This window comes from Anthonomus grandis, chromosome 17 (assembly GCF_022605725.1).
Source record: "Anthonomus grandis grandis chromosome 17, icAntGran1.3, whole genome shotgun sequence".
NCBI lineage: Eukaryota > Metazoa > Arthropoda > Insecta > Coleoptera > Curculionidae > Anthonomus > Anthonomus grandis.
The window spans coordinates 7,762,793-7,779,738 of NC_065562.1; the positions used below are offsets into that span (position 1 = coordinate 7,762,793).

Below are 16,946 nucleotides of genomic sequence, written 5' to 3' on the forward strand. Positions count from 1 at the left end.
AAAAAGTTTGCTTTGGGCGAGAGAGCAACGTGCATTCGTCATTGAGATCTACTTTTCATAAGGCCAGACCATATGCAAACCTATTAAAGTAATTGGGGGTATTGATATTTCTCACCCGGATCTGGATACTTAGAAGACATTGTCAGCTTATGCACGTCTATAAGCTCACAAATAGTTTAGTTGATACTACAAATCTGTTGGACCGACTAAATTTCCATCATCCTTAAAACGAGAAGTAATGATCTGTTTAGATGTCACTGCCGCCAAACTAATTATGGTGATGACTGCCCAATTACTCGAATGCAGAGACATTATAACTTATTTAGCCGGATAAAAAAAAATATTTCAACGCTGTGATGTTTTTATATAAAAAATTTGCTTAATTTTGAGATCTTTTCTTTTAATAATTAAAGATAATTATCACTTCTTTGTTTTGATTGCTTTTTGAACTTTTTCATAATTTTTAGGCTAACTATTTTATTTGTTTTAGTCATTAGAAAGATCAATGAAGTTCTCTTTCGAAGATCCCCACCTCTGGCGACAGCAGGCTCTTACTCTAATCTCAATAGGGAACTATGAGCACGCCTTATCGGTATTACGGGAAGTTATTCGTTTAGAAAGTGATAATGCCAGCAATTGCTTGCTGGCAGCTAAACTTTGTTATGAACATCTTAATCGGCTTGATGAAGGTAACAGTTAATTTGACATTTAAAATTTGTTTAGTCTATATTATGATTTTTAGGTATTGAATTTAGTCAGCAAGCACGTGAAATGGAAATTAAGAATCCTTGTGGGCTTTTAAGTAGATGCCATTTATATGCGGGTATTGGGTATTATTTGCGAGCAGAATCAAGTTTGTTGAAGAAAGAACAAGATACCCTTAGATGTAAAGCTTTGGATAATCTAAAAAGGTAATGATAAAACCTGATAATTCTAAAAATAAGATGTTCATTACAATATATTCCTGTAATATGAAATAGTGCGTTGCGGGTAGTTTTATACGACTACAAAAATCTCATCCATTATTCTCCAAGAAACCAACATACAAAATTAACGAAAACAAAGAAAACACAACATGTCACGGTCTCACAACATATAATTACAGGCTACACGTGTTTCGCTCTAGCTAGAGCATCATTAGGCCTAAAATCAAAAATATTACTTAAAACAAAACTAAAAACTTACCTTAAAAAACTTTAAAAGCCATACACACATTTCACACTACATAAATAAACAATAATTTTTTAGGTTATAATTGTACAAAATAAGAAATTAAAAAGTAGAATGCAACAACATAGACTCGACAATCGAACCCAGTACCACAAGGTTAGAAGTATGGGTGTAAAACCTATATAGACCTAATGCTAAATTACTTAACACGTTAACCAATGTAAGCTGAAGAATATGTAAAAAAAAATATTTAGCTAAATTAAATTATTGAAGATTAAATTAGGTTCAAAAGTAAAAACGTCATTCACACACACGAAAACAGGACTCTTTTTAGCTTTTGTAATTTCCATTTTCTCCAGAAGGTCAAGCTTCCTACCTTTAGGACATTCATGAAGCATTTCAGCTCCTGGAGAAAGATTATGTGTAGAGGTCAGCAAATGGTTAGCAAACGGTGATATTATATCAGTGACATTGGTATTTTTATATTTTTTAAAAAACGCAACGTGTTCTTTAATGCGTGTAGAGATTTTCCTACCAGATTGGCCAATATATACTGCGTTGTAATCCCCGCATTTTAAGGAGTACACTCCCGATTCAGAAAGAATGCTTGCCTTGTCCACTACTTTTTTGACAATTTCCTCAGGAAAAGGTCTGGCAGTGTCTCTATAAGCAAGTACACAATGGGACGGAAGTCTAGCATGCCAATATCAAGAGGTGTGTCACAAAGGCCCATATTGTCTCTTTTATGATTTTCTGTTTATGTCGCATATATGAATAGTCTTCTGCAATATTCCCACCTTACAGTAATATGCAGAAAACTCATAGGTATATTTACTAATAAACTGCGCAGGTTAAAAAGAGTGTCAATAGAAACTTAAATTAGATCTTAAAAACATTTTTTAATAATCCAAGGATCACAACTTCGGCAATCGGCAGTAAATTTACGAGGCCTTAATTATATGCGAAAGTTTTTTAAAGTTGAGTGGTTAGTTGCATACTGCAATAAGCTTAGAAATCTTTTTAAAAAATTAATTAAACTAGCAAAACAGCAGTGGAACTCTGTAACTCGATAGACATAGAAATAGACAAGAAAAAATATAGAAAGAGTATTTCTTTCTATGCGTGATAAGCACTCGCTAACCTTTTCTCTATGTCATTCGGCATCGTTCGGCTTTAGACATTCTTATACTACCCAATCTACAAACATTAGCCTATTTTTATGGCTAATGGGATTTTTCATCAGCCAACAATGTCAATTACGGAAATGTTATTCGACATTATCAATCTCTTTGGTTAAGTTTGCTTTGTTATTGTTTTTGTTTTTATCCGGTGTCCACGTTTTAGGAAGGAAAACAATTTCTTGTAGTTACATCTTATACAGGCTTTTGAAGTAGACTTTCTTACAAAGGTTCTCAATAAGACGACGAATTTTATGATGGATCCTAATTTCTTAGATTTTGCCTTAGAAATGGATGAGGAAGAACAAAGGATGGAATTAAGAATCGAAAGAAGACGATTACGGGACACAAGCAATGTTTTTGAATTACCTGAAAGGGAATTTCGAAAAAATTTTCGTCTAAGCAAGGATTTAGCTAAAAACCTAATTGAAGAACTCACTCCACATATGAATCAGGGTCAAAGAAGCACTAAAATTACAATAGTTAATAGAATTTTCACTGCACTAAGAGTTTCTGCCCTTAAAGATCTTATCAAAGATGTGTTGGTAATGAAGTCAAAGTATCAATGGCTCAACTGTCAGTTAGTAAAACCTTATCCGAAGTGTGTAATGCAGTTGAAGCTATTGCCGATAACTGGATAAAGTTCCCAATATCAACAGCAGAAAAACAACAGAAGAGAATAGATTTTATGGATGCCTTTCAGTCTCCTGGAACCATAGGATGCATTGATTGTATGGGTACAATCAATGCATCAATTGCCATATTAGAGCCAGCTGAAGATAGACAAAAAAAAGAAGAACTCATTTGTTCTTCGTGCATCCTGTTAACATTTTGGATGCGTCTTGTGTTTTCATTAAAACCCCTTGAACACTTCTTCCTTTTTGTCCCTCTTGGGGAATTTTGGGGATTATGCTTTTGCTCTATGGTATTTAATAAATCGATCGATGGAGATAAGATTTGGCAATTTTATGCCTGAAGGCCCCGGAATGGGATGTATTATAGACACAGATGATTGTTAAAAAAAATATTAAGATTTAATTTAAGAAAATATTAATATTAAGATTTCAGAATTAAATACTTACAAGACCTATTTCCTGATTAAGATCTTCAGTCACAGCCTTCCATCCCAATAAACCCATCAAGCATTCTTCAATTGGTGTGAGAGGGACAGCCTTGGATGGTCCTTCTCAAGTCCTTTCTCTTTCTAATTTCAGTGCACTTGCCTTTGATTTGGTTTTTGATCTCCACCTTCCAATAGCCTAAAATAATTATTAAACTATGGCTCAAATTTTTAAAATAAAACAAAAAGTCTTAATTGAATTTTATATCTTTGAGAATACATATATAGAATTTTTTATTCATATAATATGTACTTACTGCCTTCCACTTTTCCACGGATAGGAAGCCCATCCCCATAGAATTCAATTGGGTCACCATACTTTCCCACAAGGCCTTTACATTTTCATTATCTCTATCCATATTATGAAAGGACCGGATTCTCCTCCATCTACTGAACAATAATTTTCCATTGTTCAGTGGTCGTTTTGAAGTCCCTTTCTAAAAAGTAGAGTAGATATATAATAATACTAATAATATAACGTTCATTATTTACCATACAAAAAAGAATAATCTACATACAAAATTTACATGTTGAGTGAACTATTATGGTAAATAAAAGCTTACAAAAAGAGAGCCGGAGTATCATAAATGAGTTTCGACGTAATGGTAAGTCATTACAAGCAAAAGAGATCAAAGTTAACGGGAATACTTCAAATGCTTTCTATTGTAACGTGGCTAGCGAGATGGCTAGCAACATTTTATCAGATATAGATCCCTTAGAGTTTGTGTCTGGTATATCTGTGCCAAACTCTTTTTATTTTGAAAATGTTGAGTCGTGGGAGTTATTAGAGGCTGTCAATCATATAAAAAATTAAAAAAAAAATCATGCGGCAATGACGAGATTACGGCGGAAATCTTAACGAAACTACCACATGATGCACTTATCTCATTGTGCTCGTCAATTAACGATTTTTTTTAAACAGGCAGTTTTCCCGAGTGTCTTAAATCGTCGATTTTTATCCCTCTTTACAAGGATGGAGCTACAAGTGAGTCTGCAAATTATAAGCGAATTTCCCTGCTACCTACACTCTCGAAGGTTATTGAAAAAGTGGTTATAAAGCGCATGTGGAAATATTCAATTTAAGCTCATAACACCCAAGCAATATGGATTCTAATCCTCTAAAAGTACCCATGACGCTATTTTTTCTTTTTTGGATAGGGTATACTCTGAGCTTAATGGAGGCTTTCGACTGCATCAATCACGAAGTTTTGCTGCGGAAGCTGGAACGTTATGGCTTTAGAGCGTCTGTCTTGTAGTGGTTTAATTTTTACTTACGTTGCGTACCTTAAGGTTCGATATTAGGTCCCCTGTTAGTTTTTAATGTATATTAACGATCTCGTTCATTTAACTATCTTTGGTGAAATTATTCTCTTTGCGAATGACACATCTGTCGTATGGCACCACCAACACCCAAACACTCTTGAAAAAATAATCTAGGAAGACCTCACAAAAATTAAAAGGTGGTGTGATGCGACCCGCCTTGTTTTTAATGTTGGTAAATCTAATATAATTTTAAACGCGATATAAAAAATATAAAACTTAGGGATAATCCTCTTGACAGTAAAACTGTATAAAAATTTTTAGGAGTTCACATTGACAGCCAATTGCGTTTTAAAGCAAAATTAAGCAAAAAACTTTCTTCGGGATGTTTTGCAGTTAGGTGTGTAAAGTTGGAGTTGGGAGTTGAAATGGCCAGGACAGTCTATTTTTCTTTTTTTAAATCCCATATCAGGTATGGCATCGCTTTTTGGGGTTCAGCTAGCCAATATTTATTAAAAATACCTTTTATACTTTAGAAAAAAGCAGTTCGTTTTATGGCAGATGTTCACCAGAGAGAGTCCTGTAGACCGCATTTTAAAACACTCCAAATTTTGACTCTCGTTTCGATATACATTCTTGAGACAGCTAGTCTTGTTTATAAATACTGCAATCAGAAAATAAATAATAACAGAACCAACCTTTCAACCAGACAAAAATTTACTGTTCCCTTACCGATACCGAAAAGTACTCTTACTCACAAACCATTTATATGTGAGGGAAGGGAAATATTTAATCATCTTCCTAAGAATATTAGACGTGCTGTTTCTGTCGGGCAGTTTTGAGGAAAATTAAAAACTCTTTTATTGGAGGAATCTATATACCATGGGAGAGTTTTTTGACAAAAGATTTTGAATATATATAGATCGTGTTATCGTGAGCTACGTATTACCCAAAATAATGGCAACACCGCTTGGTTTCGGCTTGCAGGCGGCGGAATTTTTCGTTTTTATTTTTTGAACCGGGAGTCGGCAGACCTCACTTTGCTGTGTTACTGCACGTTGCAAATAATTTTTGAGCGTTATTTTCGTGTTTTTTTCACTATGGCTGTTTATACCCCTTACGAAAAGTTCAACTAATTAAATAGTTTTATGGAGGCAATTCGGCAGTATAATGTAGAGATTTGTTTTCGTGACATTTGAGAATAGACCGATTCTTTGTGCAAAAACGGTTTTAAATGTGGTTACAAATTTTGAGACATCTTTTTGTCTTTAAGATTGTAAAAAATGCCACACAAAACGTCAAGAACCACCTGTTGAAGTGGTCGAGGATATAGAACGGCGGGAAGAAATAGTTTGCAGTACCCTAGAACTTGATTCGACACGGTCCACTAGAAGTGTTGGAGAGGAACTGGGAATGAGCAATAAAACTGTTGCTCATACGGAAAAAATATGGGTACAAATGTTTCAAGTATTCAAAAACTCACGAAATATTTCCTGAAGACCAGTGGCGAAGAATGGAATTTTGTGAAACCATGATGGAAAAGGCAAATGAAAACGAATATTTTTTAAAAAATATTTTGTTTTCTGATGAATCTTCTTTTCCATTACATGGCAAACACAATCCTTCCATTGTTCGTTATTCGTCTCAGGAAAACGAGCACAGAAGTTTTCAGTTTCGTACCCAGTATCCTCAGAAATTGAATGTTTGGGCAGGTATTTTGGGCGACAATGTTATAGGGCCATTTTTTATTGATGGCACTTTAAACGCCCTATTTACCAACGTGATATTTTATTTTTTATTAGAATAACGCTTTAATTTTCATTATGCAAAACACAGCATATTAAACATTTTAAGATTACAATTCTATACACATTGTCATGTCTGTAAAACCCGCATTAGAATAAATATTTTAAAAATGCCTGGATTTTCGCGTAATATTTTGGGACATTTTGTCGCCAAACGACGCAGCTCCCACGAAAGTCAAATGTTTACTAATCCCGTCCTCGGGCCGGCCGGGGCGGTGCTCTGTCGCAGGCACTCGTACACGCGCGACGTTGCAAAATTTCGCCTCTATGCGGTTACCTATAAGTAACGAACGAAAACACGATCTGTATATGTACCCACATAATTGAGAACCTAGCACTTGTATTTTAAGCATATTTATACTTGTATCCATTTGTTTTTTCTTTTTTAATTTAAAAAGTGTTATTGTACTCTACCAAACTTTAATCTGTAAACTGTCTTTTAAATGTTTTGTATCTAATTGTGCTTATCCAACTTCTACATGTTTTAATCTAGTTTTAGTTTGGAGTATAATTACAAATCAGATTGTTACGATTTAGTCATTAGCCTGCTTTTGTTGATAGAAAACTTTGTATTTCTTAACAATAAAGTATATTCTTATCTTATCTAACTGAAAACTAAATGCAATAAAATCTCGAGCTGTCATAAAAGAGCAAAACAAACAAAAAAGAGATTTTCTTTACGATTATACTAATATTCAATTCGACAATATTAACATCTCCTTGATAACCGACACGAACAACTTATCGGGTCTTATAATCGACAATTCAATAAAATGTATGACGCATATTTATAATAAAATAAAAGCAGCCTATAACGGCTCAAAAATGTTTATCACTTAATAAAAAACTTTGCCCCAAGAAACGAATTATTACCTTTGCAACTGTGTGTATACAGGGTGTTTCAGGAGGAAAGGGAAATATTTTGAAAACATGTTCAGAAGGTCAAAATTAGATAAATTAACCCATATGTTTTAATCCGATTCTCTACCATTTCTGAAATAATCGGTTCTAAAGTTTTTTTGTAAGATTTTGTCTTTTAAAAGTAAACGCAAACAAATACTGGTAAAAAAAAAACAAAATTCCACTAATTTAAAATGTTTTCGAAAATACCCGCACCAACTTCAAGGCAAGCTGCAGCACGTTTGTTAACCGCTCGTGTTGCACATTTAATTGCTTGGAGATTGTTTTTAATAATATTTGAAGCATTCAAAATTTGATTGTGGAGTCCTTCTACGGTTTCTACTGGTGTTTCTAGAGCTTTCATCCACCCCCAGAGGCCAGAATCCAGTGGATTTAAGTCTGGTGGCCTCGGTGGCTAAACTTGAGGTCCTCCTCTACCAATCTAACGATTAGGAAAACGATTGTCTAAGAAATTACGCACTCGGCGACTAAAATGAGGCGGGATTCCATCGTGTTGAAAATACATTCGGTGTCGAACAATTAGCGGAACATCATCCAACATGTGTATTAAATGGTCTTCAAAAAACGTAAATATCCTTCTCCAGTAAGACGCTCATCTAATACAAAAGGACCAAACAACTGTCGTTCAGCATTCCACACTACACGTTAACACTGAATCGATGTTGAAAGTTTCGTTCAAACGTGGCATGAGGATTTTCATCTGAGCACTGATGTTCATTGTGTCGATTATTAATTACATTGCGGGTAAAATGAGCTTCATTGCTAAACAAAATGTATTTATGTAAGCCTCGATTTTGTTGGATTCATTCGCAAAATTGAACCCTTAAGCTATAATCACCCTCTTAAAGATGTTGAACCGGTTGAATATGGAAAGGCTCAAAGCCGTTTTTCCTAAGTGTCTTCCAAACATTGACATGTGATGCTAATCGAAGTTCTTTTGTAATCTGCCTCGTAACACCCGGGTTCTCTTCAGCCATATTCAGAACATTTTCTTCATTTTCCACATTTAGTCCCGCCTCTCGTTCAGAATTAATTCTTACGCTTGGAAACATTCCTGTTTCCTGAGCATTTCTGAAAAACTTTTCGATTAGGAATTCTTCGATTTGGAAAACGAAGTCGGTATTTATCAACAGCATGTAATGCACTACCATTACAGAAACCATACACGAATATCATGTCAGCATACTCCCTATGGGTGAATGTGTGAGGCATTACGTAATAGAAACTTTGCTCTTTTCAAATTGAAATGCTCAGAATCAATCAAACTGACAACCATGTTGGGGAAATTGTGAAGAATAGTCACTTTGCCACTCTTCCACTGTTTTATTAATAATTAATTTGACTTGTGGACTGTATAAAATCTTAAATTAAGTGATGCTCCGACTGATGGCAACTCAACACGCCATGTCGTATTGAAGAGAGAGGGTTGCATGAAATTTTCGCGGCGTTGTCACATCTATAAAAGGACATGCCGGCCCTCTTGGAAGTACCATGTATTTTCAACAGAACTTAAAAGATAATTACATTCTTAAATAGTGACATACTTAAAAATACATGAACACTATCAATTAGCAATGAACAAAATGGTCAACTAAACAACAAAAACAGGATAAATTGTGGTTAAACAACTAATTTCATATTTTACCTAAATACTTCAAAGTATAAAAGTAAACAAAGTCACTAAAATTTTAATTCTAGTACACTCCAATTTAGGTATACTAAACCAACTAAAACAATAAAATTATTTTAACGATCATATATGTGTATCATTAATTTATTATTAAGATTGATCACTGAATGTCTTGAGATACATTGTCGCTCATTTCTATGGGCAACGGACAAATTCGATTGACCCCACGAGTTAAAGTTCCTCCGTTGACCTTTATGACAACGACACGGATAACTCCGTCTTTCCCTGGTCGTAAACTGAGGATTCTTCCTAGCTGCCAATGAAGCACTGGTGCGCTCTCATTTTTAAGTAACACGAGAGTGCCAACTTGAAGATTGGACTGGTGCTGTTTCCATTTGGTCCTAGTTTGGAGTTCCGCCAGATATTCGACCTGCCATCTTTTCCAGAAGTCCTGGACCATTGCTTGGAGTCTTTGCCATTTGGAAAGGCGACCATTGGGAATGTCTTGTAGATCCAATTCAGGAAGGTTTGTAATCGGCCTTCCTACCAAAAAATGGCCTGGCGTAAGTGCTGGTGTATCTTGGGGGTCGTCAGTAACTGGACAAATAGGGCGCGAGTTCAAAATACCTTCAATCCGTGCTAAGATGGTACCGAATTCTTCAAAAGTTAAAGCAGTATCTCCAATAACGCGTTTGTTATGATGTTTTGCGCTTTTGATTCACGCTTTCCACATTCCCCCAAGTTAGGTGAGCGCGCAGGGATAAAACTCCATTTTATTTGATCATCTACCAGATAATTAGCAATGTCATTTGAGTTCTTATTTAGAAAATCATAAACCTTTGAAAGCTCATTATTCGCTCCTACATAGCTCAAAGCATTATCGGAGAAAATTGTAAGTGGTTTACCACGTCGAATAATAAACCGATGTAAGGCAGCTATAAATGCTTCAGTAGTCAAGGCCGACACGAGTTCAAGGTGCACTGCTCTAGTGCTTATGCACACAAACAGATATAAGCTTAGGATTGCGAGTTTGGCGATCCTTTAAATGGAAAGGACCTCCAAAATCGGTACCATTGTTATGAAAAACTGAATCTGACGTCAATCTTACTTCAGATAAGTCGCCCATCAAATACGACGCGTCTCTTGGTTTTGCACGAAAGCAATGGATGCAATCCCGAACAATCTTTTTACAGCTATTGCGCCCTGAAATTGGCCAATAAGTTTCTCGGCCAGTATATAGCAATGCTTGCACACCACAATGCAACAAGCGCTCATGTTCTTGTCAAGTCAAACAAAATCAAGGTGGTTAAGATATGTCTTTGTGGCAAAATCATAGGGTGTTTCTTAGTAAAAGGCTGACTAGAATTTTTTATTCTCCCACCCACGTGTAAAATGCCATCTTTTATAAATGGATTTAGGGAAAGAATTTTGCTTGCCTTCGGTATTTCCAATGGGAATGGGAATTACGAAGGCAATTGAGACATAACTTAAGCCTATTTACGGCTGCTAATCGATCCTGCACACTTTAACTTAGAAACTTTGAACACTTGTATATACCGTGGTTGCAATCATGGCAATAAAAACACTTTCTAATAAATGGAACATCTGTATTTACATTGTTCGTAACTGCATAGCTTTGACTTTTTTGATGCTTGAAATGTGTCGGCTGAGCAAACTGTTGAACGGGCTTATTAAGTTGGGAGATTTCTAGTTTCTCCACAACCTCACTTTTTGACTTTAAAAAATTGTTTAAGTCATCCATGGTGGGTAATTCACCAGGATATTTATAGGACTCCCAATCTTTACGAGTATCTAGGTCAAATTTATTACATAAAATGTAGATAATTAATCGATCCCAACTTTCTGTTTGCTCACCTAGACTGTTCAAGGATCTCATATGTTTTGTGATGGAGTCGAATAGATTTCTGAGATCAGAATATGACTCGGTCACCAAAGTGGGGTGATCAAAAATGGCCCGAATATGGTTATGGATTATCAATTTTTTATTTTCAAACCTGTCAACAAGAAACTTCCATGCAATATTGTAATTGTTATTTGACACATCCATGGACTTAATTATGTCGAGAACATTTTTATCGAGTGACGACCTGAGGTAATAGAACTTTTGGATGTCTATTAGACTCATATCGTTGTCTACCAACGTTTTAAATGCGTCCTTAAATTCAAGTTGTCACATCTATACCAGACAAATCATGCTTGTCAAAACTACCAGTCAATTAAAATAGGTATTAACAAACAATGAGGAAATACCTGCAATGTGAGTTAGAAATACAGGAAACGTAATTATGCCAAAAATTTACAAAAAAATTCTTTAGAGCCGATTATTTAAAAAAACTGTTAAGAATCGGATTAAAACATGTGGGTTAATTTATCTTATTTTGACCTTCTGAATATGTTCCCAAAATATTTCCCTTTCCTCCCGAAACACCCTGTATAAGGAGATATAGGTTAGTGGAGATAGAAAGAGAGAGCCGTCCGCGCGCACATTTTCTTTCTCTTTTACTATCATAGTCAGTGTATAAAATAAAAAAGTTCTACTCCAGTCGCGTGGTCTCAAGTGCACTAATTTTTTTTTGTAGGAATATTTCTCAATATAATTTTGCTTGCATTATGTCCTAGTAAAGCTAGCTGGTTGTAATAAGTTTTTACTCCGCTCTAGCGCTGTAGAACTCGAGCCAAATGATCACCTCGCCAGATACTTTCTGGGCCTTCAGCTGGCTATCTTGGGACAAATATCAGAAGCTCAACGGCATATAAGAGTCAGCCTGGATTTGCGACCAGAACATTCTTCGACTCTACATTTGTTGGCTCTAATTCTCACAGCTGAACGTCAATTTAAATTGGCTCTGTCAATTGTCGAAGATGCCTTAGAGGAATACCCAGACTGTTTAAATTTGATGTATGTAAAGGCCCATTTGGAGTTGCATGAGAAAGGTGGAGAGGTATGTAATATTTTGTTTGTAATTCTAAGACATGGCAGCTAAGAGCTTCTATATTAGGTAGCATTAGTAACAGCCAAGCAAATGTTGGAATTATGGAAAAGTTTGTATGAGGGACAGACTATCTCCGACATGCCCGAGTGTGACAGAAAAAGTGACACCAGATCTGTTTTCCAATTGTATACATCTGAAATGTCGGACAAAGACTCAAGTAAGACTTGAAAGACTCTCAATGAATATATTTTTAAGTATAAATTATTTGACAGGCTCTCTTCAACTTCATAACATTGCGGCAACCAGGGTGGAACAGGCATTAAGCGAGGTTGCCAGTTCTCTAAGTAGTTTCAGTCCACGCCCAGGTCCCCAAAGGGCGTGGATGTTGCAAGTAGAGGTGTGGCTTCTGTTAGCAGAGTTGTATTTGGCATTGGGTCAAGTGACAGACGTGCAGCAATGTATACAAGAAGCGATGCATATTTATCCTTTGAGTCATCACATTATGCATATGGTATGTGAATTAATTTTTTAATAATTTTATAGAATCTTTCATATTTATTAGTAATATAGTAATCGTAATAAGAGTATTATTTTTATATTCTTTTATTTAAACTAATTCTGAAGGGGTCTCGGTATTCAACCTTTGCTGCTTATACAGGCTGTCCTAGAATATGTTCTATAGATTAAAAACTTTATATCAAAACGCATTCTTGTACAAATTATTTATTTATTTACATCCATTAGCAAAAGTATTACATAGCATACCTATACAAACATATATATGTGATTCAATTATTTAATAACCAATAATAATGTAAAACCACATATTTAATTTATATATAAAGAAATATTAAATTCAGTTCCTAGTACGTTTCTAAACGAACTGTTTAGAAATAGGACGGGGTTACTTTCTCTATTAAATTAAAAGACGGGAATAAAAGGTAAGAGCCGGGTTTTTTTTGTTCCAAAAGACGCAAGACGTTTGAGACCAAAAGACGCAAGAGGCCAATGTTTTTTTTTCTATTAAAAGACGTACCAAAAGCCAACTAAAGACGCATTTTTTCTCATATGTTGTTTAAAGAAGTTAAAACGTTTAATTAAAGAAGTTTATACCTTATTGCCGTACTTACCAGAAATACTTACCTGTGAACCAGTGTTTTTGTTTTTTTCAACTATTCCATTAACAATAAACTTAGTTTTAAGTAAAGGATTTATTGCTTTTTTTTAAATTAAAACCCCTAGACAACAAGAAAAAGTCTATATACACAGATACAAAACTATCTATAAATCAATGAAAGGTATAAATGAATTAATTAATTAAAGACCCTATAAAATAATATTTTTTAACTGCCCCTTAAAAGATGTAATCCTAGAGTCAAAAAAGCTTATCTGTCTCGACAGGCCATTAGCACTTCGAGCCATTCGTGTAATTGGCTCATTAATACCATAATTGGTATGGTGGAATGGAACTGAAAATATTTCTGATTGTTTATTCAATCTGGAAGGCACCCTAAGTTTAAAAAGAGACAATAACTCGGGACAATCTATAGTACCATTTAAAATATTATGCATAAAACATAAGTCGAGTAATGTCCTTCGTGACTCTAATGTGGGTAAGTTCAGGTTATCCCTCACCCACTGATAGTAATAGTCCTGTCTCCTATAACCACGTCTAAAAGCAGCCACCCTTAAAAATTTATTTTGAGTCTTTTCAATCTGCTCAATGTAGCAGTTATATGAAGTGGACCACAGAATTGAGCCATACTCCAAGATGGGCTTAACAAGAGAGCAATAAAGTAATCTAAAAGTAAACAAAGACGAATCAGTTGTAGCCCGTTGGATAAAATCCAGCATTTTCATTGCCCTACCAGTCACCTAATTGATGTGACTTTTGCAGAAGCACAGCATCATAAAGGGATGTGATAAGCCTAAATAGATTCACATCATCAGCGAACATTGGCACGCGACAGTTTTCAAGAGGCAAAACAAAACAGGGCCCGAGTGGAAGCCCTGTGGTACCCCAGATGGCACCAAAATTTCAGTGGAACATGTACCTCCAAGATTAACAATCTGGGTTCTACTTCTAATGAATCCCGAGATCCACTGAAGAAGAGGCCGACTCGATCAAAAGCTTTGGAAAAATCTATATATGTCGAGTTAACCTGAAGTCCGTTCTCCAAGCAGCGGTAGAGGTAGTTGACATTCAGCACGAAATTAGCATCAGTAGATCTGGCTTTTATAAATTCAAATTGCTCAGGATTAAATAAAGATTTAAAACTCCAGGCAATTCTACGGCTGACCAGGCAGTCAAGCAGCTTTGGCAACTCAGATTGGTTACACATAGCCCGACAATTGGAAATTTCATTTCTTCTACCAGATTAGAATGGGGTTTAGAAAAGAATTAGTAACTTTATTTCGCATGAAGTTGATGTTTTCTCTGATATCTCTCAGGATTCACACCCTGGTCCTATTTTACTCAATCTTTTTATCAATGATATGCAGTGTCATAGAAAATTGTAAAGTCCCAATTGGATGCCCAATTCTTGTACGAGGATCTAGATGGTATTATCTCGTGGTCAGGGAACAATGGTTTGGAACTTAACGTTAAAAAATGTTTATGCATTCCATTCGTTCGTTCCTTAAATACAGGGTGTAACAAAAGTAACGCCCAAGCAGCACATAAAGTCTGTTACAAATTTGTTTATTGAACAATAAAATATTACTTAACTTAATTCTGACTTATAAAAAATCTTATTTTATAATTTTTTTTAAAGCTTTATATATAATAATTATGTGACAGTTTAATAAAATACGTTTATAATGTAATAAAACATCGCCAAATATTTTTTTTAAATATTGATAATGTCAGTTTTGGTGCATCAAAATAGAATTAGAAATACCATAGTTAAAAAAAGAAAAAAATTATGTATTTTTTTTTCTTCTCCGGGGGGTGATGAGTTGTAATATGTAGGTCATAATTATTTACTGATTACTGATTTATCTGATCATTTGATACTACATATAAAATAGAATAAGACAAGTCAGGAGAAAGAAACTTATTTAAAACTTAAAAAAATTATTTAAAAGAGTAAAACTATTCTAAAAAACCTAATTGCACACATCTAAAATTTAAAAACTATAATAATCACAAAAGTACCAACAAACAGTACAAATAAAGTACAGACACTGACTAGGCAGGAGTGACTTTCAGCATGTTGCTAAATTCTTTGATTTCATAGACGACAGAACTTATAATAAGCCGTTTTAGTCTATTTTTAAATATGTTGAAGTTATCTCTTTGTTTTAACGAAGCAGGGAGTTGATTAAATAAGCTAATTCCTTCATAAAAGGGGGTCTTTTTAAAATAAACAAAGTTAAATTTTGGCAAATAAAAAGCATCTTTACAGCTAACATTATATTTATTAAAACCACTTACTTTGGAGAAATGTTCTTGATTTTTAAATATGTATAACAATAATTTAAATATATAAATTACTTTATTTAGAGGCCTAGTGAGTGTTTTTTTAATATCTGATTATGTTCCTATATCAAATTTTTGTCGTCAACAATCTATACATGGAGGAACCATGATCTTGGCTAGGCAAATAATTGAAACGATTTTTTGTGATATTGATAAGTATGATAATTTTCTGTTAGATAATGTTTTTGAATTCTCTCTTTCTTTTTGTAAGCGTTTTAATTTATATATTCTTTGTGTTTATAGGCCACCTACATGAGATATTGCTATGTTTCTGGACAAACTTGATTATCTTTTATCCCAGTTGTCCCTACACTCTAAGGTTATATTGGCTGGTGACTTTAATATCAACTACACTGAAGAAACCTTGCCACGTACTTCTCTTTTAAGTATTTTAAATTCTAGTGTTATATAGGTATCACTAGGCAGCATTTAAAGAACAGACTATATCAGCATCAATATGATTGTAGAGTCATAAATATGAACAAAAAAGATAAGACCGCTTTAGCACAACATCACTTCCACAGGGCATAACTTCAATTTTAATGATGTTAGCATAGTTGATAGTGAGAGGCACTATCTTAAACGCAATATCAGTGAAATGATACACATCCAATTACATAATTCTGTTAATCACCGAACCGATACTCAGGGCTTAAGTACACAATATAATCACATCTTAAAGCTGTATAAATCCAAACTGTTAAGTACTTAACTTTTCAACGAGCCCAGGTAATTAAACCTATTTTACAGACATAAAAAGAATGTGTATCATTTATGCTTGATAACAAATTCTGCGTACAGTTACTACTAAACACTGACTAAGAAGGTGCCATTATTTACTATAATTACTATACGTACTACTTATTTATTGTGAATCATTCTGTGACATAAGCCAATTTTAGTTTATTTATGCTGTGTGTTTTTTTTTTTTTTTGGTTTTACTTAGTGGTTGTGCTGCGTATTTTAATATATAACGATTGTATCTGTGGTGTATGTATGATGGAGATGTCACTAGGTTTTAGTTGTTACGTAAACCTCTAATGTAAATTTGGTAAGTCGTCTTAATTTTAACTTTTATGCTTTAGTCTCCGTTTATTTGTGTTTTTGTTTGGGTCGTTTCTTAACTATTGTATTAATAACTATTGCTTTCACCATTTTGTACCAATTGTATCTTTTTCAGCCTTGAAAAAGACTTAAATAAACGTCGAAACGTCGGCTAATTTCAAATTTTGAGGTTTAATTTCTGTCCTTAACCCGCTATACTTCACTTCTACATCTATTGGAGGGACGTCAATTTTTGTACCATATACTGTATTATCTTCATCTTATTATATGGGAAGAATTTTCAGCAGGAGAAATTTCAATGCTTTTTTTGCTGCTACAGCTTCGGTAAATTGGAATGCACTTGCAACGGCTTCTGACCCATT

The 16,946-nt window shown here is 34.5% G+C and overlaps 1 protein-coding gene across 2 annotated transcripts in view; it reads left to right on the forward strand.

The window, feature by feature from the left end:
- LOC126746624 (tetratricopeptide repeat protein 7B) overlaps positions 1 to 16,946 on the forward strand; it is a 159,900-nt gene that overhangs the window by 118,296 nt on the left and 24,658 nt on the right. For both annotated transcript variants that reach the window (XM_050454954.1, XM_050454955.1), the window contains 5 exons: positions 491 to 689; positions 743 to 911; positions 11,765 to 12,047; positions 12,105 to 12,255; positions 12,311 to 12,549. In XM_050454954.1, coding sequence (XP_050310911.1) covers positions 491 to 689; positions 743 to 911; positions 11,765 to 12,047; positions 12,105 to 12,255; positions 12,311 to 12,549 — 1,041 coding nt within the window. The remainder of the gene's footprint in view (positions 1 to 490; positions 690 to 742; positions 912 to 11,764; positions 12,048 to 12,104; positions 12,256 to 12,310; positions 12,550 to 16,946) is intronic.